At 27.9% G+C, this 26,767-nt stretch overlaps 1 protein-coding gene across 1 annotated transcript in view; it reads right to left on the bottom strand.

Annotated features, from left to right (window-relative positions):
• The window catches only part of LOC100197654 (protein kinase C iota type), a 48,785-nt gene that overhangs the window by 18,870 nt on the left and 3,148 nt on the right, over positions 1-26,767 (bottom strand). The window contains exons 2-9 of the mRNA XM_065800563.1: positions 19,569-19,690; positions 10,169-10,258; positions 6,670-6,720; positions 5,588-5,670; positions 4,790-4,840; positions 4,448-4,525; positions 2,507-2,597; positions 1-41 (exon numbers count right to left, since the gene is read on the bottom strand). The exon at positions 1-41 is cut by the window's left edge and continues 108 nt beyond it. Of these exons, the coding sequence (XP_065656635.1) occupies positions 1-41; positions 2,507-2,597; positions 4,448-4,525; positions 4,790-4,840; positions 5,588-5,670; positions 6,670-6,720; positions 10,169-10,258; positions 19,569-19,690 (607 nt within the window). The remainder of the gene's footprint in view (positions 42-2,506; positions 2,598-4,447; positions 4,526-4,789; positions 4,841-5,587; positions 5,671-6,669; positions 6,721-10,168; positions 10,259-19,568; positions 19,691-26,767) is intronic.

Raw genomic sequence — 26,767 nt, 5'->3', positions numbered from 1 at the left:
TGTTTTTATTAATCCTTTACGTTTTGTACTTGGACTTCGACCTGGAAATTACAAACTACAAACATCAAATACTATAACAAGTATAATAAAATAACCACAAATATAATAAAATAATTGATAAAAATAGTAATTAACTAACATAACAATTAAATTAACATAACATATAAATTATTAAATAACACAAATAATTATAAATTTTTATTTTTTAAATGATTGTGTTTATTTTCTATATGAAGAGAGCAATTGTTATGCTACAATGTCAGTTATGCTGCAAAAGGTTTGCTTTAATATCCAGGCTTGGATATTACACCCCAATCTTGACCATTTTTTGACAATTTGACCATAGCTATTTAGATGTTTTAAAAACATAAATATTGCAGAAATTCACTGAGAATAACTGTTTTAAATAACATTAGAAATAACTTTCAATTTTTTTTTTTTTTTTTACATCTTCGCTTCCAACAAGGCTGCAAGCAACCACTAATTAAAGTTGGAAGTTACTGGAAGAGAAAAGTTGAAGACTATAGAGCAAGATAACAATTGACAGATGACTTAAAGGATTGCAAATTACATGAATCAGGAAAGCAAGACGAAGGAAGCGAATTCCAAAGAACTGATATTCGGGGAAAAAAACTAGACGAATAAGAGTTTTTAGAGCATTTAGGAACAGTCACAGAAAAAGGATGAGACTTAATTAAATTTTAGTAGATGGCACAAGAGACGCTAGCTCTTTAGAGCAGTGCCCATTATATTATTTGTAGAAAAGAGAAAGAGAAACAACATTACAACGATGTGACAATGGTTGAAGGTTGGCTGCAAGAGCAGGTCCAACTATGTTTACAGGTTGGTTGCAAAAGCAGGTCCAACTATGTTACATTGTTGATTTTTTAAACGTTTCTTACATTACGCCAAAGCTTTTAAAAGAATATAACAATTTACTAATAATGATTATTTAAAATAAACACATTTTATTTAAATTACCAAAGAATATTAAATATAACTTATTTTTATATATATAAGTATGTATTTCTTATGATAATGTATATTTGAAAGTATTTTTTCATGTATTTATATAAATCTTTTAAAATGTTTTTTAATATTTAATTATAGAAACCTTTTTTCTTAAGATACTTTAAATTATTATAGAATGAAAGAAAAAAATGATGAATGTTTGAAATTTTGTTTATAATATTTATTAGTACTGGGCAACGATTAAATATTTTAATCGTGATTAATTGCATGATTTTCTCAGATTAATCAATTCAAAGTTCTGTTGTATGAACAAAAATTTAATGATGAAATCAAAAGTAGTGCATTGTGTAATTTTATTCAAAGTTTTGTGGTATGAACAAAAAACTAATCATGAAATCAAAAGTAGTGTATTGTGTAATATTATTCAAAGTTCTGTTGTATGATCAAAAATTTAATGATGAAATCAAAAGTAGTGTATTGTGTAATTTCATTCAAAGTTCTGTTGTATGAACAAAAAATTTGCTATTTATGCTACTTATAAATATAAAGAAAGAGTGCAATAACACATTTGTCAAAACTTTTAAGTGCTTTTTTACAGCAGTTAACATTTCTTGTAAATCCTCACCTAAACACTAACATAATAAAATTGAATATAACATTAACATATAAATAAAACATTAAAACATTAATGTTTTATTAAATAAAACATTAAAGTTTGCTTAATAGCATAATAACAATAACATAAGTTCACACGAAAGTTTTGAAATGATTTAACTACTTTATAATTCGATTATTAGAATATAGTAAAAACATTTGTGGAAAAAAAAATCTTTTATTGTACTACAAAGTGAAAAATAAACATTGTAATTTAAATTTAATAGTTCAGTAAACTAAAGATTGACAGGTCTGTTTCTAAATTTTCGAAATGAATCTTGTGCAGACCTGTCGATTTTTAGTTTACTGAACTATTAAATTTACATTACAATGTTTGTATTCTTACATATTTTCTTTTTCTTTTGTAAGAAATTCTGTTTTTTAGTTTTTGCTTTTGCATTAAATCTCACAACCAGACCAATCATCTTAATCACTTATTTCCATAAAAGACACAGTATCATGTTGTTTTTTTAATAAAAGATTTATAAAAAAAAGCAAAAACTACAATAGTTTTTATTTATTATTTAGTAAATTTATTAATCCAATAAAAAGTTATAAGCAAAATAAATTGTTAGGATATCCTTTGTTTTAAATTTGATAATTTTTTAAATCATATTATTATTAATCATATTGTTTACTTTATTCCAACTCAAAATTTAAACTAAAAAAAAATTTATCAAATGTTTGTTAACAATCAATCTGACAGTTGTTCTAATTGATCACACAAAGTTATTTTGTTCTCACTCAATAATGTTTTCACAATGGTTGTTTAAATTTTTTTTAATCAAAGATAAAATTTTTTAATACTTAGTTCTACTATTTTTGATAATATTGTAGATTACTTATTTTATTTTATTTTTTAAGCATATCTATATCATACCACTTCTGACAGAACCATTTAAAGAGACTATTTCATTCACTATTCCAGTAGTATCCATGTTATTAGAAGGAGGTAATGTAAGATTAGGTATCTAAAAAGCAAAAAAATTTCACACTACACATGTGCTGGATAGTATACATATATATATTTATATATATATATATATATATATATATATATATATATATATATATATATATATATATATATATATATATATATATATATATATATATATATATATATATATTAATTTTTTAATTTCAATTTTTTTAAATCAAGTTGGTCTTACCAGGAATGGTTGACCACCAATATAAAAATAATTTTAAGCCCAAAAATGTTAATGTCAGATGATTTTAGAGTTTTTGATGTCAAATGATTTAAGTCCTTATGGTGCAATACAAAAAACATATGAAAAATAGCTCTAAATGGTATTGAAAGCACAGATACCTTTAAATATCATTTAGATAGTTCTAAATGGTAATGAAAGCAAAATGATGTTTTAGCATTCAGAGAAGTCAAGACTTGTTAAAAGAGCTGCATTTTAAACAAAAACCGCCAGGGCTTGCTCCATTAATTGGAGAGAACTCTTAGTTCTTCCTCAGTTTACTGAATTTGACTAGAATAGAGGACAAACTTTAGTTAAACTGTGGAGGATGATCGTCAAGAACTTCTATTAGCAATCAGAAAAAAATATAACATCATATTTGTTATCATAATTTCAATATTTATATTGCCAAGTGATGTATTTTTTTCTAAAGAAAATAAAGTGACTTTAAATAACATGATTTATAATAAAATTTAAATACATTTTGGGGTGTTCTCCCACTAATAGGAGTATACCCTCTAAAAACTAGATAAGAGGGGGGAGGGGAGAAAAGAAATTGAAATGCCCCCTTCTATATAAAGGTTAATAATGCTTAGGTTTATTATTAATTTTCAGAATTTGGCCTAAATATTAGAAACAAACCTGCATCAGTTAATTTAAATTACACATAGTAATGTGTAATTTAATTTAAATATTGATTTTTTTATCTGCAGATCATGTTATTTTTTTCTGCAAATCATGTTGAATAAAAATATAGTATACTATAGAAGAAAAGTTGGCTTTCTGAGTTGAGTGTAAAGGTCCTCGCCAGACCTCTGAAGTTTGATATGTTTTTATACACAAATTAGACTGGTGGTGACCTCTAATATCATCTGATATCAACATTTTTGGTGAACCATTTCAGGTAGGACGAATTTATATATATATATAAAATATGAATTATATATATAAAAATGAATTATATATTTATAAATATATAAATAATGTTATTCATTTAATAAATAATTCTAAATAAAGTATTGTTATGTATTGTTTAATTTGAATTATCACTTAACCCAAAATAATTTACAATTTTAAGAAACTTTTGCAATTTTGATTTTTTTTTTGTATTTATTATTTAACTTATTTTCTTACTTATATAAAAGTTTGAAACTAAAGTTAAACTGAAATCCACAAAAAGTAAAAAAAGAAAAAGCATTGAACAATTTCAAAAAAATTTACAAATTTTTAACTTTTTTTTCAAGTAACAACTAAAACAACAAGTAAAACAATTTTTGGAAATTCAATTGGAGCTATAGACTATAACTATTATATATCAGTTTTAATTTTTGTATTTTTAAACAAAAAAGGTCTAAAGTTGAACTATATGAGAAATTTTAAACGAAAAAAAAAATTAATAAACCTGATTAACATGAGGGTTATTTTAGATAAAATTTCTTGAAAAAAAAAACAATTATTTAAATGTCAAAAAATAAAATCAATAAAAAGAATCTGAGAAATGAACTCTGAAGTACAACTATTATATATTTAAAAGAGAATGATTCTTTTTAAAAAAAATTTTTATTTGTTTATAATTTAAGTATTTTACTATTTATGTTAACTCAATAAAATACCTGTTGACCACAAATAAGTTTGACAACTCGTACACATCTTTTATGCACCATATACTTGCAGTTCATGCATTTTACACCCTATCATTATTATGTTACAGGTTATTAATCAAAATTTGAGTTTTTCTTTAACATACATACATACATTCATATATATATATATATATATATATATATATATATATATATATATATATATATATATATATATATATATATATATATATATATATATATATATATATATATATATATATATATATATATATATATATATATATATATATATATATATACATACATATATAATTATATACATACATATATAAATATATATGATCTTACCTGCCTTCCAAGTCCCCAAATAAAATCTTTGCAGATTGGGCAAGGCGTCATCTAAAAAATTATTCATAAATTTAGAAGCAAAAAACAAATTAAAATTAAAAAGAATTAAAAAAATTTAAAAGTAACTAAAAAAGTAATCTTAATATTTTAGCAATTATTACACATACAATATCTTATTCTCGTAATTCAAAGAATTTTATATACAACATATTTATATTAAAAATTAACTGAAACCTCGCTAATCTAAACCTAAAAAAATTGCTACTATCTGTTTACTGGGACATGTGCAGCATTGTGTACTATAAACTGCTTCCACTGAATATTACAATACAGACAGCAGCCTATTGCTTATAAATTCATGAGCTCCATGTGAAACTCACAGAGCTTGTCAAGTTTGCCCAAAGCATGTAAAAGTTTGCCTATTCCATGACAACCCTTTCATGACAACTCTGTCTCCACATTAAAAAATCAACAGGGCAAAATTTTTTGAAGCTTAGGTGAGAAATGTTGCCTCATTTACCCAACTTAGCACAAATAAACAAATATTTGTTCAAATTACTAAACAACAGCTTGCACACTGAAAGACAACACACATGCACTACAACAATCCCTTTTTTGATATACATTACAAGAATTTTTGCATACTTAGCCTTGCCTACAACTTTATTGATGAAATTATAATGAAACAGCCATCTGTGGCAGTAGATTTAAGTACATTTAGTACATTAAAGTAATTTAATAATATAATACTTTTCAATTTTTTATAATATTTTAAAAATAAACAGAAATATCAAATACCTTTCCAAATCGACGAGCAACAAAAGAATGGCCACTAAATTGATAAATTTTTCTCCACCTTCTAGCACCTCTTCTATATAGCCCTAAAAATAAAGTTTGTTTCATTATTTTGAAAACATAAAAAAAATTAATTCAACAATTGTAGCAACCATAGCAACCATAACAATAATAGAAACCATAGCAAACAAGTAACGTAAAGTAATTAAAATATAATACTTTAGTTATATCAGTTTGTTAAAAAAACATTTCTACTAAACTATTTTGGTAATAGATATATATTGTTAAAGTGTATGTTATGTAGAACAGATTGATTCAAGGAATCATCTAGCACGTAATTTACTCATCTATCCGTAAGTTACTTATATATAAATGACATTAAACTGCACAAAATGTATGAATTGAATATATGAATTCCATATATAACATTGAATTTAAAAAATTTTCAAATAAAAAATAATTTTAGGGGTACCCACTGACCCTTGAATATTTAATGGGTTCCTTTTTTGAAAATTTTGTAAAAATTTTAAAATTCATTTTACATGATAAAATTATAAAATGAAGTTTGGAATTTTTATAAAATTCATGTATAATTCATTACACATAAATAAAACTATTTTAAACTTTATGGCTTAAATTCTATGTTTCTGTTTGAAAAAAGAAAAAAAAAAGGCAGATAAAGATGACCAAAGTAAGCAACTTTTGTTTTATTATTATTGCGCTAATTCAAATTAGTAACTAGCATGTCAGCTTTTTTAGCTTCTCAATGCATTATGAGTTTAATTTGGGGTAGTTGCATCATCAACATTAGTTTATTGTATGTATATAATGTAGTACCAGGTTAACATACTTTTAAGTACAAGGTTAACATACTTTTGAGTACCAGGTTAACATACTTTTGAGTACCAGGTTAACATACTTTTGGTAAAGTTTTAAAAACATTTACCCATTAAATATTGATGGTTACCCGATAAACCATTTTTTATTTAATAAATTCTAAGAGTGTAACAAAGTGATTTAAAAAAAAAAGTAATTTTCAGTCTGCCCTAATATATACATGAAAGAGAGAAATCACAACTACTTACGATCTTCTCCAGGTAGTAACATACCAGGCTTTTCTGGTGCTCCTTTAAAAACTGAAAAAAAATTATATCATTTTAATATAAAATAGTAAAATAAACAAAAAAATAAGTTAAAAACATTATAAATAAATAATATAAAACAAAGTATTCAGTGGCATCACTAGGGGGGTGTGGGCCGCACTGGGTGACAACATGATGACCTGACACAGAGGGGTGATATTAAAATGAAAATGCAAATATGACAGAATTGGTCATGCACATGTTAATTTGTTATTGCATTTGATTTGTGTCTTGTCTCTGACCCTAGCTTGTGTTCACTTTCTCTTTGTCCTCTTTTAGGGAGTTCCGACCATGCAATGATTTCTATAAATCTTTAATCTCCTACTTCTTCTTCGGACCCACCCTATTATTGTACTACATACTACTAACCTAAAACTGAATTGAATTCCTTTCTCTTGCTTATCCCATTGATAAATGTGCTTCTTGGATCCAGACAGTTACGTGAACATTTATTCCATCTTGTCAATCCAAGTCAAGCATTATTGCACTCCATATCTTTTTTTTAAATCTTTTTTAAAAGAATAACTCTCTTGAGTATATTCGCCTATTTATTATAGCAAAAAAACCAATTATTATTGCTATATATAATTATAAGAAATCAATGTAAAAAGACGCTGTCTGATGCTAAGCTTCATTATTCTCATTTTACTAAATCTTGTATCTCAGAAGTTAGGGTCTAGAGACTTTTGGAAACTCTTCAACAGTGTCATTAACAAAGGTGAGCCTAATTCCATCTCTAATTCACTATCTATAATTCATGGGACTGATTTTATTACCTCTCCCAAGAAAAAGACAGAACAATTTGCAAAGAACTTCTCTTCTAATTCTACTCTTGAATCTTATGGCCATGCTCTTCCTGCCATTTCAGTTATACAAGTTAACTTATTGTAAGACATTGAAATCACTCCAGCTTCAGTTGCTAAAGTTATATCTCAAATAAACTCTTCCACAGCTTGTGTTTCAGATAGCATTATTGTTATAGGCTTACAAATCTTTTATTTATCTCTTTATGGAATACTGATGTCATATTTGGGCTGGTTCTTTTAATGATGATCTTTTACTTTTAAACATGCTCCAAAAACACATTATTACAAACATAGTTGGAATTGTTTTATTAGTCAGACTTAAGCTTCTCTTCTATTGTTGTAAAGTTGCATCTTTTTCTTTTTTCTACAAAAAATATCATGGTTGCTGCTCAAAGGAGATATTATCTCTAGTTCCATCAACTAAAACTTATTCTTGCCTAACTAGTCATTTAGCTAAATCGCACCCTTTTACTGTATCTCTCCCTGTATGTTTTAAAAACTTTTATTCATTTAGTTTTTCCCCCCGCACTTCAACCCTTCAGAATTCTCTCCCATCTTCATGTTTTCCTGACACATACAACCTCATACAGCTCATACAGCTTACAATTTTTTAAGTCCGCTGACATGATTTCTTTGCTCTTTAACTCTATTCTTTATTTTTAAGTAAATTAATAGTGGTTGCTTGCAGTTGTGAGTGAATTAAAACAAAAAAAAAGTATATGTGTGTGTGTGTGTGTGTGTGTGTGTGTGTGTGTGTGTGTGTGTGTGTGTGTGTGTGTGTGTGTGTGTGTATTTATATGTTCATTTTATAGCATTAATACAATACATAAAAGTATATTTAAGTATACAGTACTGGAATTATTATTATGGATTTTTGGAATTTTCACTAAATTCCATTAATTAAGGCATCCAAAAAGGTGTTCAGTGGTTGATTATACATTTTGTTATAATTATATACATATGTAAAGTAAAGGGACTATTTTATTTTTAAATGAAATCCATTTTGATCTGATTTTTTCATTTTAGGGTCATAATAGTGAACTGTTGCTAAAATATACCTGTAAATTCTGAAATATATTAATTTGAGTTCGCGTCACTTTCTTTTTACTGTCTGTGATGTATGGTGTACCTGGTATGTACTTGGACTACAAATATTAGGTTTCAGTTCTGAACAAATAAAAAAGAAACTTTTAAGCAAAATATTTGACTTTTTTGACCAATTTTGAAGTGATGGGGAAAAAAAAGGACCTAAGTCCTAGAAAAAAAGAACAAATCTGTGTTTTGTCAGAGAATTATGGCCTAAAACAAAAAGAGATTCAACACAAATAGTTAGTGCTGTGAAAAGAAAGCTAGATGAAGGTAGAAAAGTTGAAGCTGGAAGTGTTGGAAATGTGGTTGTAAAAGAATAACTACTTCTAGACTTAAGAGAAAAATCAAAGTAATGGCCCTCAGTAATAGAAGTTCTTGCAAAAAGATATCTATTGAATTAGCAAGTCAGGGCATTAATGTAAGCCGTAAAATAGTGAATAATTGCTTGTTGGAGAAGGGAATGAAAGCATACAGACCAAGGAAAAAGCCAAGACTCAAAGTTGAGCATTAAAGTTGGACGGAAGAAGATTGGTCCAAGGTAATCATTAATTTAGCTTTCTATTAGACCTATTATAAGATTTCATTCAGTTTATATTTTTCTATTATATGATTTTATTCAGTCTCATCATGTTTTCTGACTAATATCAGTAGGTGTTAATCATGACTATAAATGTAATTTTTTTACTATGATTTCTGAAATACTTATCAGGCATTTTTTTATTTCAGGTTGTATTCTCAGAGGAGTCAACAATTGCTGGGTTGGACGATAGGGTACAGGCAGTCAGAAGAAGGCCTGGAGAGGAGTTCAAGGCTGAGTGTCTTAAGAAAACGTTGAAGTTCCCTACAAAGATCATGGTATGGGGAGCGATATCTATCTATGGAACAAGACATCTACATATCGTGGAATGAATGATGAACCAGAGAAAGTATATAGAAGTGTTAGAGAAATGTCTGGTTCCTCAAATCCATGATTGGTTTTTATTGATAAGGACAATATCTTTTAACAGGATAGTGCTCCATGCCATACAGACAAGTTGTCAAAGGCATGGCTCCTAGAGAATAAATTTTCTGTGCTCGAATGGCCTGGGAATTCACCAGATATGAACCCAATTGAGAATTTATGGGATATTTTGAAGGACGAAATACATAAAGTTCCTATCACTACAAAATTGCAGCTCGTAGAGAAGTTAATCCATGTTTGGTTCCACAACGAGGCAATTACCAAATTATGCCATGATTTAATCATGGGCATGCCCAAGATAGTGAAAGCATTGAAAGCTGCTAAAGGTGGTCAAACCAAGTATTAAAAACTTTAATATACCTGGAATATATAATCTGTGACAATATTTTTCTGTGATAATCATTTTTGAAGTAAAAAACTTGATTATTATTTAAAAACTTAAAAATCCATAATAATAATTCCAGTACTGTATATATACTATGTAAGTATATATATTTATAATATTATAAAATTCCGATACATTTATAACCTTTGTGTTGTTATTTTATAATTGATTTCAAAAAAAAATTCCAGTAAAACATCTTACTGTTAATAACAAGTTCAGATTCATCATTTGCAAAAAATAAACGAATGGCTTCATCCAACTCAATTTGATTGGATAACGTACATGCATCACCTACAAATTATAAAAACACATTTCAGTTTATATTAGTGTTTTGTGTAATGTTTTGCTATTAAATAACTCTTATTGTTAAATAAAAACAACAATAATTATTGTTAAATAAAAACAAAAATAATTAAATAATCAAAGATTATTTGGAATAAAATTTTTCATGAAAATTAATAATTTATAAATATTTAATTAGTTTTTTAAAACCCAGAGAAAAACTTGTAAACCATCCAATTAAAGATAAAATAAAATACAATAAAAATGAAATATATTTCTGAATAAAAGTTCTTACATCAAGAATATTTACAAATAGTAATGAGTACTAATATTAAGTAAACACCTGTCAAATTCAATGATAATAAAAATAGTGATAATAACAACAACAATATAATATAGATATCAATAATAGTAGTAATTATAACAAATTATATTACAATATTACAATAACATTACAATAATATTACAATAATACTATAACAACAACAATAATGACAGTAATAAAAATAAACAACAAAACACTAATAATAACAATAATAATTACTATAACAATAATAATAACAATATTAATATAAGTAATAATAGTTAAAAGTTAATAACAGTAATGTATTTATCAAAATAACAATAAACAATAGTAATGACAACAAAATATATTATAAAAATAAAAAAAAACAATACTTAAGACAACAAAAATTGATTATACAATTATGAGAGTGGTGTATAGAGGTTTAAATTACTATTGGAACAAAGGTGATAACAAGTGTTGGCACTTTTGGAAAAGAAATTGATGAAAATTAAAGGTAGGTTATTGCGTTGGTGGTTCCAGACAAATTGACAGTTTAAAAGTTGAATATAGTCACATAGTTTTGATACTTTAGAAGTAAGGTAGAGCACATTAGGATTAAAAATAATATTCTGGAAATAAATAATTTTTAAAGCCTTGTTTTGGAGGTGGGATAACCTAATAATGTTATCCCAACACAATAACCTACCTTTGACTTTCATTGAAAAAAAGATACTATTAGCATTCCTATAAAGGTTAAAAACTGAAAAGATATAACTGTTTAAAACTCAGTGAAAGTCATTTTTTAAATAAATGAAAGGTACATTTTTTTAAAACTCAGTGAAAGATAAAAACTTGTAAACCATTCAATTAAAGATGAAATATAAACTTAAAATCCAATAAAAGATGATGTTAACATTCCAATGAAAGATAAAAAAGTGGTTTAAAACTTAGTCAAAGATGGAAAATGTGTTTGAAATACAGCAAAAGAACATACCAGAAATTGGGAATTAGATGTCTTTTAATAAACTCTTTAAATATCTGATTATTATTAAAAAAATCTAGTAAAGATTTTATTATTGCAATTAAACATAATTATAAAAGATAAAAAAATATTAATAATCATGAAATATAAAAAAATTTATAAGCAATTTTTCTGAAGCTCTAATATAATTGAATAAAAGATAATTAAGTTTTTTGGTATATATATTTTTTTCTTAATTAATAACCTGCTCAATATTTATATTAGTAATATATTACTATATATATATATATAAAACAATATAAATAAATAACACTACAAACACTGAAAATCTGGGACCTAATGCTAAAAAAATATCTCATCAAAATTCTTTTAACCAATGATTGAGTATATTATAAGGTTCTCATAAAACCAAAAATTGAAATCATAGTTTGAAATCCAACAGAGATATTTTAATTTGGATTTTTTGTGCAGAAAGTTAAATTTGACTGTTATTTAATGATAGATATCACCTCTTAAAAATTGAATTTTACAAGTTTTTAATTATCAAAGTGATAATTTATCACACTAAATTATGTTTAGGTACTTATAAAGAGCCTATCTGAAGTTTCAATTGCTTTTTTTTGAGCTTAGAGAATTCACTCAGCATATCCCTATCATATACTTATTGTTTACATCCATGCAAAAAATATTTCATTTCCACACACCAAAAGTTTGTTTTCTATCATGCCTATGTTTGCCAAAAACCATGAAAACTGCAGAAAATCTATTTGCTTAATCTATATGAAAAAAGCAGACATGCACCCTAAAAACTTGAGACCCTAATGCTGATGAAAAATCCCATCAAAACTCTTTGAAATGGTGATACTGTATATTATAAAGCATTCATAATGACATTTTAAAAACTTGTATCGAAATCCAACCGAATTGTTAACATTTTTCTACAACTGATATTTATCTCAAGTTATAACAACAAATGACTTCTTCTAAAAAAAATTATTTCACTAAAAAAAAAAAATTATTTCACTCTAAATATTAAATAGAAATACATAAAATTCCTGAACTAATTTATTACTCTTTTTTCTTATTAACAAACATATTATTATTTATATTAACAAACATATTATTATTTATATTAACAAACATATTATTATTTATATTAACAAACATATTATTATTTATATTAACAAACATATTATTATTTATATTGGCCAAAAAAACACTTCTCAATAAATAATTCTGTTTTCTTAATTACCACATAATTCAACATTTTTCAGACTCTTCTTATTCAAATTTTTTGCATCTTGGTCCAGCTACACACAGTTGGTTCACACTTTTTTGCTATTGTAATCAACAACACAGTTTAGGAGCTGATGAGAGTGGTCAGGATGAGAACCACCTCTTTTGTATCTTTCCCTTGACTTTTGAAACAAGAATGTAAAGTCTCAGTGGCTTGTTCACTATACAATCCCAGGCTAATTTTGTTCACCTTGATAAATTATTGTGAATGATGAAAAACAGCATGAACCTTTGGAGTAACAGAAATCTGGAGCTTCAGAAAACTGGATTTGAAATCTTTGATTTTTAAAACATAATCAGGTGAAAGGGAACAACTAAAACAAGTTGAAGCAACTCCCTTGAATGAATTGAATGAAACAAAGTACTGCAGAAATCCAGGGCGTCTGTCTGATTTTCAGCTTATCTTCTGAGCTGGCAGCAAGTTTTAGGGAAATTTTTTTTTTTTTGTTGTTGTTGTTGTTATTCACCTCCCCAAGGCCGAGAAGGCCACTACAGATGAGGAGGCTATTTAATAGTGGTTATAACCCTCTCTCAACTCTTTAATTCCTAAACACGAACCTTGACGAACAAGGCCGCTGCGTGGAGAAACAAGTTGAACTTACGGTGAAGTAGTCTCTCAATGCCTTTTAACTGACAGCAAGTTTTTGCTGAAAGCTGGTTTCAACTAGCCTTGCTGGGCTAATCTGGGTGAGAGCAGATTCAAGTTTCCTCATTCCAGCGTTTGAAAGCTCTTTATTCTCTTGGATTGAAACCATATTTTGAACACTCAAAGGGCAAGGAGAGAGTTGCTGTGTAGCTGATGACCCTTTACAATTTAAATTACATCATAAATCAAAATTATATTATTTACATTTTGTAATGCCAATCAGATTAAAATATGATTTAGGAAAAATATTATTGTACATTTACCTTTTCTTAAAGCCAATGGCATTTCTTGTGGTTAGCTGATCTGCACTGTTCTTCTTGGTGATGCATTTTTGCCTGAAATCGTAGTGGATGCAATCTACTCTGCACCTATTGGGTCTGCCAATGCAAGTTCTCTGAGGTTTACATGACATTTTCATTGTGTACAATGATGAGGATGTCCACAAGCAAGCACAGATAAGTTTATAGACTAGCTTGGCCTTCATTGAATTGTATAGGGTGTTTCTCTTTTCCATTGGTTTTGGCAATTTTGCAGATCAAACAATCACACTGTGCTGTTTGCCTTGTGATGGTTTTTACAACAATGGAGTTAAAATTAAACAGGCCTGGAAAATTTTTACCTCTTGGCTGATTGATCTTGAATTGACAAGTCATGCAAATTCCGGAAGGCACACAATTATCACTTAAGTTTAAAGTATTTGAGATAATCTTGTGAATTTTTTGCATGGACGTAAACAATAAGTACGTGATAGGGCTAAGCTGAGTGAATTCTCTAAGCTCAAAAATATAGATTGAAATTCCAGATAGGCTCTTTATAAGTACCTATACAAAGTTTAGTGTGATCAATTATCACTTTGATAGTTAAAAACTTGTAAAATTTTAAGAGGTGACATCATTAAATAACGGTCAAATTTAACTTTCTGCACAAAATATTAAAATTAAAATAACTCTGTTGGATTTCAAACTATGATTTCAACTTTTGGTGTTATGAGAACCTTATAACATACTCAATCATAACTTAAAGGGATTTTGATAGGATACTTTTTCAGTATTAGGTCCTAGATTTTTAGGGTATGACTATGTAACAAATTTTCACTTTTTTTCTGTTATTGGGTTGAAAGTGTGTTTTCCTGACCTGTTAGGTCGAGAACAGAAAGGAAATCGCTGTTATTCCAGAAAAATTTTGCTTCTGATACCAGGACAATGAAATTTGGAAAATTGTGTGTTATTGAGAAAATTCTTGGTTTGCTTTCAATGCAGAGCTTACTCCTATAACATTCTGGATCAGCTTGAGTTGTCCAGATGATTTTACAATTCTCTTAAACACTCTAGAACGTTCAAAAAACTTTCAAAACTTTTGAGAAACTTTCAGAACATTCTAAAATGTTCTTGAACATTTTAAAAGTAGCTGTACATGTATAAAAGCACAGGTGTCTCAAACCAAGATGTCAATTCATGCTATTGCAAACTGAAAGGATAGCAGTTCATAGTTAAAAAGAAGTTACTTATTTGATATGGTATCAAGGTTGTTGGCATCCAGCTATTCATTCTGCTACATGTGCGGAAAATTTATAAAGACAAGAGTAAGAAAGTATTCTATGAAAGCAAGTCGTTTAATGTGCATAGCCTGCAAGGTATACTTCAGTGTGCTGGTCAGGGACCAAGACAAATCTTGGACACCACATTTCACATGCAAGAAACACAATATTGCAAGAAAACACTTGAAGGTAAACTAAACACTTGCTTCTTGCTTAGATGAATTTTAATTTATTTTCATAAAATTTCAATGCTTTAGTTCTATTTCATTTCAAGGAATTTACAAAGTTTTGCCATAAGTTGTGTACTGTAGACAAATACGTTCCATCTTGAAATCATTCCATATTTTAAAATTTCCTGCCCTCAAATTATTATAATTCTTATGTATTATGTGCTATTTTACAGGTCGGTACAGAGGAGAGAAGCGAGCCATGAAGTTTGCTATCCTGCGAATTAGGCGAGAGCAAACTGATCACTCAAGTAACTGCTACTTCTGCATGGTAAACCCAAAGAATTGTCGCACCGGCAAAAATGCCTCTCAGATCATTTATCTGGACACACTTTCTTCCATTGCCCCAGTACCAAACAGCCCCGATCTGTCTGTTTCGACTTCTCCTAGGCGGTATTGGCCATCTCAAGGAGACAGCAGCAAGACAGAAAGCAAGGCAGATACTGAAAATTTGGACTATGATTCTGCAGATGAAGTTGGATATACTGAAGTGGCTGTACTTTCCTAAGCAGAAAGACATGAACGATTTAATTAGGGAGCTTGGGCTTACAAAATCAAATGCTGAGCTTCTGATATCCAGGCTCAAACAGTGAAACTTGGTTGATGATAGAATACAAGTCACAGATCAGAGAAAACAACATCAAAGATTCTACAACTTCTTCAGTCAGCATGATGGGCTGTGCTTCTGAAATGATGTTACCGGTCTATTTCAAGCTATAGGTATCGCATAAAATCCTATTGAATGGCGCCTATTCATAGACAGTTCATCTCGGAGCTTCAAAGCTGTGTCGCTTCACAATGGAAATGAATACCTGTCTCTCCTGATGGTCTGCTCTGTGCATCCTAAAGAGAACTACACCAGGGTCCAAATGTTGCTGAGTGCATTAAAGTATAACAACTAAGGATGAAAAGTGATTGCTGACTTCAAAATGGTATTATTTCTCATGGGTCTTCAAGGAGGTTTCACAAAACTTCCTTGTTTCCTGTCTCTGGGACAGCAGTGACACTAAGGTGCATTATTGCACAAAGAAAAATGAACCAAGTTTTCTGTTGGGAAGAGCAATGTAAAGTGGGAGCCGCTGATAGAACATCATAAAGTGCATTAAGCAATTTGCTACTGCTCTTGACAAGGAGTCAGTAACATTTCAATATCTCCATAACCTTTTTCCAAAGCTGTCCAAGTCTAAGGTCAGGGCTGGTATATTTGTTGGACCACAGATCAAGAAGATCATAGAATGTGAGGATTTCACAAAGTTGTTGAACAGAGCAGGGAGAACAGCTTAGAGTAGTTTTGTTGCAGTTGTTTAGGGCTTCCTAGGTAATCACAGACTCTCATAAAAAATTACACCAAAATGGGATTCAGAATGTCTCTGAAAATCCATATCCTTAATTCGCATCTTGAAAAATTAAAGGAGAACATGGGCACTTACTCTAAGGAGGAAGGCAAGCGCTTTCATCAAGGACAGTTACCAAGGACAGTATAACAAAACATTTCGGGGCTACTTTGAGAGAGTGATTCACAGTAAAATCATAAATCTAGAAAATCTAAACATTTCTGACCCTTGTTGAGTGGTTTCTAACTGTATTTGTCTATTCTTTGTGCAATCTTTGTTTTTACCTGATCATAATGACGAAAATGAAAAAAATTTGTTCTATTTTTACAAAAAAACAAGTTTTCTTTATGCTGTTGTCGTGTAAGCAAAGTTTGTTCTTAATGTAGTCATTTTTTCACATACTTTAGACATAAGCAATTGAAATATAACACATAGAAGCCAGGAACAAAAACTGTGTTACATAGTGTAATTAAAAATATATAAGCTTGATAAAAATTAATACAATTTTTATTATTTTATTGATAGCATTGCCACCATTATTTAGGAATATAATTACTTGACTTTCCATGATTTTTTCACTGAAATTGGCAAACTTAACATTGAAACTTCCTAAATAACACCCATATAATCCCAGTTTTTACCATTTATATAAACAGTTTCTTAATAAACTAATGATCAATTCTTCATTGATGGGGGAAATCTGATTAACACCACATTTCTGTTCTACATAGAAAACCAATCATTCGTTTGAAAATGAAAATAAATAATTTAATACTTTGCATGATAACATGCCATTTTTAAAACAAACAAAAATTTTTAAAATGGCCTTTGAAACAAAAATAAAAAAACACTAAGCTTGCTTAAAGTAAATTTTATGGGTCTTATTTAACATTTAAAATATAAACAAAAACTTAAATAATATTATAATAAATATTTTCAATAACAAGTAATAAAAAAACAAGAATTAAAATAAGTTTCTTAACTAAAGTTCACTAATTTATGCTTAATAAACTGTTAAATGGTTAAATGTATTAAATGAAAATTTTTAATCAAACTTCAAAATATGAAACTATTCTTAGTTAGAAACACATTTATTGGTTATTGGCTTTATTCTTTTATGCAGCGTAACCATTATCAAGATTTTTTTACTTCTCTCATTTTAGTTTACAATTGTCTTCTATTGTGAGATGTCGTCAATTTGCCAGTTGCCTAGATGAATGTAACAAATTTTTTATTCTACGTTTCTTTTGTATTTTTTAATTAACTAAAAATATTTTTTGTTTCTACAATATTTTTTAATCTTATAGCATTATCACATTACTTTCATTTTTCTTTGCTTTCAACTTTTTATTTCTAGCTTTTATACTTCAATGCTACAAATAACCTTTGTAGTTTTGTTGTTGATTTTCACTTAAGCTTTCAATTTTTTTGACACTATAAAATCCTTGACACTTTAAAATCCTTTTTTAAGCCTTCAATTTGTTTGACACTGTAAAATCTTTAAAAGTGCAACAAAAACTTGAATTTTATTTCATTTAGACCATACAGAAGTGTATTCAACCCAGTTAAATGAAGAATGGTTTCGTTTTCACACCAGCTTTCCTTATTATATCAGAATGGGTATAATAAGGAGATAAAATAATAAGGAGATAAAATAACCAACTTTTGTTCTACCCATTTTATAGGATTCAGCAGTTTTGTCAGGGAACATTTTCTGAGATAGGAGACTGTTCACATCACACAAGTTCAATGAGTATTTGTTCTACAATTGGAACTATTTGCAAAATAAAATAGATTTTTGGACAAGTTTTATCAGATCAATCTATTACAAGGACTGCTTGTTTTTTGAATATATACTGTGCAGGATTAAAGTAGAACAACAACACTGCCTTTGACTTCTGAACATGTTTTTTGCATTCCATGTGAGTTGTCACAGCTCTCAAGCTCATATTTGACAAGTTAAAATGAATTTAGCATGTTTTACACTTGGCAGACATTTTACCTGTGCCTTTTACAAGTCATTTTTTAAACAATAGATCATTTGAACACAACTTGACTAGTTGATGAGTTATCATTTAAAACTAAAAAATGATAAGCTATCATTTAAAAGTTTTTAAAGAATATAAGTGATTTTCAATTGACAGAAAAAGTTTTGTTGCCATTTAAATTTTAAAATTATTTTGATCCAAGTTTGTAGAAAACTAAATGGTGAACCTAAAAATATAAAATTTTTGCTGATGGGCTCATGGGGTAGGAGTAACCATTTAAATCTAGCTCAGTATGCAATTTTATGAAAAGCAAGAAATTCTCAAAATCACTTATTTCCAGAATGGAAAATCATCTGATCCAAACTTTTTTTTTACAATTTGGAACAGTTTTTAGGCTATTTTAGGATAAAAAAGGTCAAATTGACTTTTTCCCAGAAAAATGCCAACTTTTTAATAGCCTGGTAACATTGGCCATTCCAATATTAAAACTTATTTATTTTTTATTACTTTTTTATATAATTTTTATATATAAACTTTTTTTTTTTATTGTTATTATTATAAAACATGTTTTAAAACTGTTGTTATTATTTTAACAAAATTTTAGCAAGATTGTTCTGATTATTAAAATTAACTAAAAATTTTTTGACTTCTTTTTCTATTAATATTTCTAAAGCTGCAAAAAGTATAAATGAAATTCTTGAAGGAAATGAAATATTTCATTCAAGTTACTTAAAAAATACAATTTTTTCATATAATAAATTTTTGTTATATCAAAAATATAAAAAAGTTATTATATAAAAAAACTCTAATTTTCCCTGATTTGGTGACAATCCCGTATTTTATATTAGTTTTGTCAAAATATCATTCAAGCTTGTCATTTCTTAAACAACATTAAAATATACTAGAATGTACTTTAAATTAATATACTTTTAAACAACATAACTATTACTAGATTAATAAAAATAAAACGGCTAACATTTGATATTTTTAGAAAATATTATTTGAAAACAAATTAAAAAAAACCTTCTTCATCGATCCATTTCATTGTAAAAACTTCATCATTTTGAAATTTACATAATTCCCGAATGTCATCACTTAAATCATCAAACTTGATTTCTGTTTCCATTGACAAACACATAACGTCACTAATTACAAAAATATTTAGAAAGTTAAACAACTATTGTTATTATAGAATTTATTAAAAGTTCTCAAAATACAAATAAGAGTTAAAGAGCATGAAGCAAAAGTTGTGACAGAAGTTGAGAAAGAAGTTGTGACAGAAGTAGCGAAAGAAGTTGTGACAGAAGTAGCGAAAGAAGTTGCGAAGGAAGTTGTGACAGAATTTGCAACAGAAGTCGCAACAGAAGTCGCAAAAGAAGTTTTGACAGAAGTAGCGAAAGAAGTTGCAAAAGAAATTGTGACAGAAGCTGTGACAGATGTTGTGAAAGAAGTTGTGACAGAAGTTGCGAAAGAAAATGTAAAAGAAGATTTAAAAACATTTATATTGTATAAGTTAGGAAAACATAAAGACGGAGAACTCCAAACCACTGATGTTCAAGGAAAAAACTAAATGGATAAATGTTTTTTTGAGAACAAAGGAATAGTTAAGATTCTAAGAATCTAAGATTAAAAATTAAACCCTCAATCTTTTTGCATTGATTTCTTCTAATGATAAAAAGAATGTAAAAAACTTAGTTGCAACAGCAAATGTTATTTGGAGTTTTTAAATTTAGATTTTATTTCCAACATAAAACTTCATCAAATTTCTCAAGAGGTACAAACTTTTTTGTCGGTTAAATTTCATCAAATTTCTCAAGAGGTAGCATATTTTTTTGTTGGCAAACCTTTGTTGATTTGAAAATATCCCTTTATACAATTTATTATTTAAAATATTGCTTTTTAGAACCATTTCAGTTTTGCGGTTATTATTTTTTATTTAAATTTTTTGCTTTTAACAACTTCAACTAGTTTAACAAAATGTAATTAACAACTTTTTAATTATTAATTAAGAGACTTTTTAAAGCAACCCAATAAAGGAAACTAGGTGCCAACATAGTTTCAACATAATATGCTTTTCTTGAAGTTAAAAACTGTTTGTTTAAACTGTTATCATTGTTTAATAACTATTTTATTATTATTTACTAATTTTATTGTCATTAATTTTTTTTTATTGATAACATCAGGGATGCGGAGTCCCAAAAAGGACTCCGGATTTGAAATTCACAAAAAGATTACTTCTTTTTAGTTTTTGGTATCCAGGAGCTCTTAATGTATAAAAAAGTTTATGGAATACTAATAGGAAAAAAATTAAGAGATTTAGGTAAGAGGAACAATCATTTTTTGAACCTGGAGTCCCTAGGTATAACAGCAGCAAGGACTCCGGGACTCCAGGACTGCGGGCTTAACAATAAGTTCCAAGTCATTAAATCTCATGAATTTTTTTCTTACAGCAGATCACAAGTCAACAAACATGTTTAGAGCTTCTGGAAGCTACAGACCTGGAAAAAATAGAGAAAAAGCCGGAGTCCTTTTGGGACTTCGCATCTCTTGATACACAGCCATAGACTGCAGCTGCAACTATATCATTGATTGATAAAACTGTAAGCGCAACAGAATCTATACTATTTTATTGATTTAAAATTCAAGTAAATTTAAGTCATTTCCAATTAAAGCTAAATTGAATTAGCTGCAGGGGAGTGAATATACACCAACTGATAGCCACAGTGGAGTGAATATACATCAACTGATAGCCGCAATGGAGTGAATATCAGCTGATGGATAGGCACTTGTTTAATGAAAAGTTTTTCTAGATTTAAAACTAAAAAAAAAAAAAATTTGTTGCATCACAAAATTGCTACAACCCTTGCCCCCTCCCTCCCTTTTCCTATCGCGTGACCTAATTTGTGGACTACTCATTGAAATTTCTTTAATTAAAAAAATCCTAATTGCTGTTTTTTACTATTTTTAAAGTAGTAAAACATACTGCTCATAAAATTAAAAAATTACTTCAATTAAAAAGAATGGAATGCTAAAAAAATGCATAAAACTATTATTGACTGTTATTATAATTATTATTAGTTTTAAATCTAAGAAACATTTAATTTAAGACACTTTAAGGTTAAATTTCTATTCTTACACTCTTTAAAGTTTTTGATAAAAGGTATTATTTTCTGTGTTTATAACGTCATATCACGGATGAAGATGGAGATTTAGTGTAAATGTATAACTATTTTTTTAAATAAAAAATAATAAAATTTTTTTTTTAATAATTCATTTTTTTAATAAATATTGCAAATTAATTATGAACTATTAAATTTTTTGTTATAATGAATTATCAAGTTATGCTTTTTGAATATTTAAATTTGTAATTCCCCTGAAAACATCATTAAAAAAAGTTATTAAAATTTATTTTGAATGAGATAAAAAACAAAACAACATCTGATTTAAAAAAAAAATTGATTTGTTTTTAATGCCATTAAATATTTTTTAGAAACATATTCTTTAGTAAACTTATATTTAAAAAACTCTTTTTATTATGCTAAATTGTTTACACTTAAGACTAAGTTATAAAATTTTAAATATAGATTTTTAACTTTATAACTGCACCTTTGGTCCAAACTTTTTGTCTAAAAACAGCACTGTTTATAGTGGTATTTAATTGAAATTCGAATTAAAGCTGTGAATTAAGGCTGTGTTTTTATATGGCTCTTAATTATCATAAAATTTTAATTAAGAATTGCATCATCAATTAAATCAACATCATAATCAAATACTTAAACAAATATTAGATAATGATGATAACAAAAAAAAGAGTGGAAGGGGTAGAAAGACAAAGAGGGGGAAGCTTTTTTTCAACAAAACTAGCGATTAGCCTAATTTGAGATAATTCAACTCCTGAATCTGATAAATGGATTGTATAGAGACTAGTTAACACACTGTAACCTACCTGTTCAAAGGTAAACACAAATACCTTAGTGCAATGATAGTTTTTTTCTTTTGGAATTTTCCTCAAAAAATGATGGTTAGTTTTAGTTACTTTCCTTCTAGCCAAAACATAACAAATGAGGAAACACTGCCAGTTTTCCAATCCTGAAACTGTATGTGAGACTCATGCCTGTATCAAACTTTGACAAACTTTGGTAATATAATAGTAAATTTTCGTACCATGGAAAAAAAAGGCTGTAGCCATTAATGAGCTTTGATTCAATTGGATATTCAAGGAGAATTTTCTCTTTTTAAATAATCCTAAAACTTGACATTGTGTTACATAAAATAACTCTGCAATACTTTCTTGATTTGGCTCCTAATAATTACTTCATTGATTTGGATCATAGACCTAAATACTTTTAAAGCTTTTAAACTTCAATTTTAAAAACTGAGTATAAACAGTATACAGATGGTGTTTCTTACCAGAACTTAGAATTCACACGGTAAAATACACATTTCAAATAGTTAAATACACTATGAGTTAGTGATGTACTAATGAAAGAGGCTAATTGTGGCTAATAATAAGGCTTAATGTATGTAAATAAAGGTAATATATTAATATTAGGTATGTAATTTGCATATATAAGTTGTATCTATGCACCAGTAGTGGTTTGACCTATTAGTTAATGTCGATGCCATGACCAATGTCAATTAATCAGCTCAACTATCAACCAATAATTGGCCGATTAATTGCCCGATAGTTAAGCTGATTAATTGCCATTAGTTGAGGCATCAACATTAGCTAATAGGCTAAACCACTACTGGTACATAGATGCAAATTACATACCTAATATTAATATATTACCTTTATGTAAATACATTAAACGCTATTATTAGCCACAATTGACCTTTTTCATTAGTACATCACTACTATAAATAATATAACATCTCTGACGTTAAAATAGCCTGCTGCCTGAGGCTTCTGTACATACATAGACTAATAGCCTGCTGCCATAAAAGAGTGTCGCTACATCAACTGAGAGTTTGGCATGGAGCAGCAAAACTTTTATTTCATTATTCTTAGTTTTTTTTCTTGTTTTTCTAAAAACACTGTATAAATTAATGTAACAAAAATAGGGTAAAAATTTGTTACATAAATACACTATAGTAGGCGGTTGCAAAAGTAGGAAGTAATCGGGGCCCCGGCTAAAAATGAGACTTTTTGCAAATCTGGACCCGACCCCAGTAAAATTATAAAATTTAGCAGGGGTTGATAGCCAGTGCTAGGAAAAAAATTATAATTCTTTATGTATTATAATTTTATACTTACAATATATTTATATACTTTCAAACTCTAAGCTAGGAAACAGTTAAAAGAAGACTTAAAAAGTTGTAGTCTGTATAAAAAAGGAAAACATGGTAATGTTTTCCTTTTTTCTAATTTTACATGGATAGGTAAGAGTTACAGGATTTTTTGATGTGCAAGAAAAAAACTGGATTAATAAAAGTTTTTATAGCATGAAGGGACAGAGACTGAAAAGATGCAACTTGTTGAATAAAATGCCAAGCAAGAATGTTTTTTGGTTTATTGTAATAGAGATAATAACTTGTTTGAGCATTGACCATGATTAGAGAAACAGCATAAAAGAGGAAGGCTAAAGCCTGATGATGATGATGATTATGACAATGATCAAGGTGACGATGATGATCATAATCATGATGATCATGATAACAATAATGATGACAACTATAATAATGATAATAATGATAATGATGATGATGATGATGATGATGATGATGATGATGATGATGATGATGATGATGATGATGATGATGATGATGATGATGATGATGATGATGATGATGATGATGATGATGATGATGATGATAATGATGATCTTGATGATTATGATGATAATGATGGTCATGTTGATCATAATGGTGTTTATATATACAAAATATAATATAATTTTTGAAAAAAATATTATACTTTGGAATGTATATGTTTATGCAGCTCCTGTCACAAACCCAGCCCTGGCTATATTTTATCAAACCTGACCCCGGCCCCAGCCCCAGTCAAATATCAACCCTGGTCGCTTAACAGTCAGAAGGGCCACTGAAAGCAACCAATTCATTAAGTTTAGTCACCCGCAGACTTTTTGAAATGCCAGTTGCTTTTTTTTATAAAAAGTTTAGCAAAAAATAAGAATCTATGATAACCTATGATGGAGAGACTTAGATTTTAGATGACATTTAGAAAAAAACTTTTAAAAAAATTGCAAAACTATTTTACCTTTATTTGAAATTCTGAATAAATGTTGCATAAAGGATGTTAAAAGATAATTTATATATTATAAAAAAAAGGTTTTTGCCTAACTAAATGCTTTTGATGTTTATATATTACAAATAAATAATCTTGCATGTTTATGGAATATAAGAATTGTGGGTCGGCAAAGTTTGATGAATATCTATCTAATGCTGGTAGAGCAAAGATATACTTTGCAAAAGTATTAGAAATTGCAGATAATATGGCACATATTAAATTTCTTAAAGAGCAAAACAAACTTATTTTATATACTCATCTATAGGTGACTTCTTCTGGCATGACTTAGTGAGTTAAAGACATTAGTACCGCAACCACACTTTGATATCCGTGGACATGTTATTATCACGCCGAAGTCTTACAACTAAACTTATTGTTAAAAATATGATATCATATCTTTCTCATCTTTAATATAATATACTAACTATATAATACATCATTTATCTTTAATATAATACATTAAAGTATTGTTTTTAAATAAACATATATTTAAAATAATTAGTATTGATACATATGTTATTTATTACAATTACAATCAATCGATTTCTAAAAATACAATCCAAAAATGACTAATGTTTGCATGTTCTGCTCGTTACTGCAGCAAAGATTCATCATAGAATGCTGTAACTTTGCAATAATCTTTAATAATCATGTAATAATGTTATAATGTCATAGACTGTTTAATTAGCTTTTGGTTTTTTAAAATGTAAAAATATTTGTTTATTTTATCAACATTTGACACTATCATGTTTTGTCTAAAACTAATTGAAAAAAAAGACTTTGTTTTATTTCTTGAATAATCTTTTTTTTTTTGACTTCCGATATCAACAAGATAAGACGTGTTTATTAGCACAAGAATACTTTAAATTTACTACGAAGAAAAAAATATATGTATACATTAAAAGTATATGTGTATAACCTATCAACTATAGTAAATGTTCAGTCAACAGAATTTAATGTTATCAAAGCAGAGCAAGAAAAACTAATCAAAGCTCTAAACATGACTATTGAGGAACTAAAAAATTTCAAACCTGTCAAATCAGCACCTTTAGTATCATGGGCAAGTGTTGTAAATGGAAAATCTATAACTAAAAAATCAGTAGAGCAACTACACCTAATAAATGTCGTTACAGCCGAAAAAAAAGAAAGAAGGAAACGTGAAAATAATGCAATAATATTTGGAATTAATCCATCAAAAGTATTAGAAAACCAAGTGCGATAAAAGAGGATAAAAATTCAATTCAAGAAGTGACTCTATTATATATTTACTCTATTAATATAAATGGTGACATTAAACAAATTATTAAGCTCAAATCGAAAATAGAAAATCAACCACCTTTTGTTGTTGTTTTAAATTTTGATTAAAGATTGATTGCAATTTAATTTTGAAAGCAGTAAAATTATTAAAAAGTTCGAGCGACTTTAAAAATGTTTTTATTAATCCTGACTTAACTGAGGCAGAGAGATATAAAGCTAAGTTGTTAAGAGAGGAATGTAAAAGAAAAACTTATTAAATTCAGAATCTACGCTATATTATTATGGTATTCAAAATGACAGAACTGTTAAAATTGTAAAATAGCAATTTTTTTTTAACAACAGGAAACTAAGTCACGGAAGTCTATGTGTATCGGAACTTGTATATTCGTCACATGAATCATTTATGTCTAAATCGAATAAACAAAACAAAATAATTTGTACTACACAATGCCGTAATAAATCAATCAATTCTAAATTAATCAGTTGTATTAGTAATGACAAAATTTCTTCAAATCCATGTTTAAAAAATTCTGTATATCTTATAAATGCTAGTCTTGCAAAAGTCTTGCAAATAAATCAAAATTGGTGGAGGAGTAGCAATTTGTTGTAGAAATGACATTAATTTGGAACAAGTACAAATAACTCAAACTGACACGGATATCGACATCGTCTGTATTCACTTAAACTTTAGGTCCCGTAACCTCTGTTTAACTAT

The sequence above is a fragment of the Hydra vulgaris genome, chromosome 06 (genome assembly GCF_038396675.1).
Source record: "Hydra vulgaris chromosome 06, alternate assembly HydraT2T_AEP".
Lineage (NCBI taxonomy): Eukaryota > Metazoa > Cnidaria > Hydrozoa > Anthoathecata > Hydridae > Hydra > Hydra vulgaris.
Note: the sequence above shows the minus strand (reverse complement) of the source record. Positions and strands in the feature narration are given on the sequence as shown.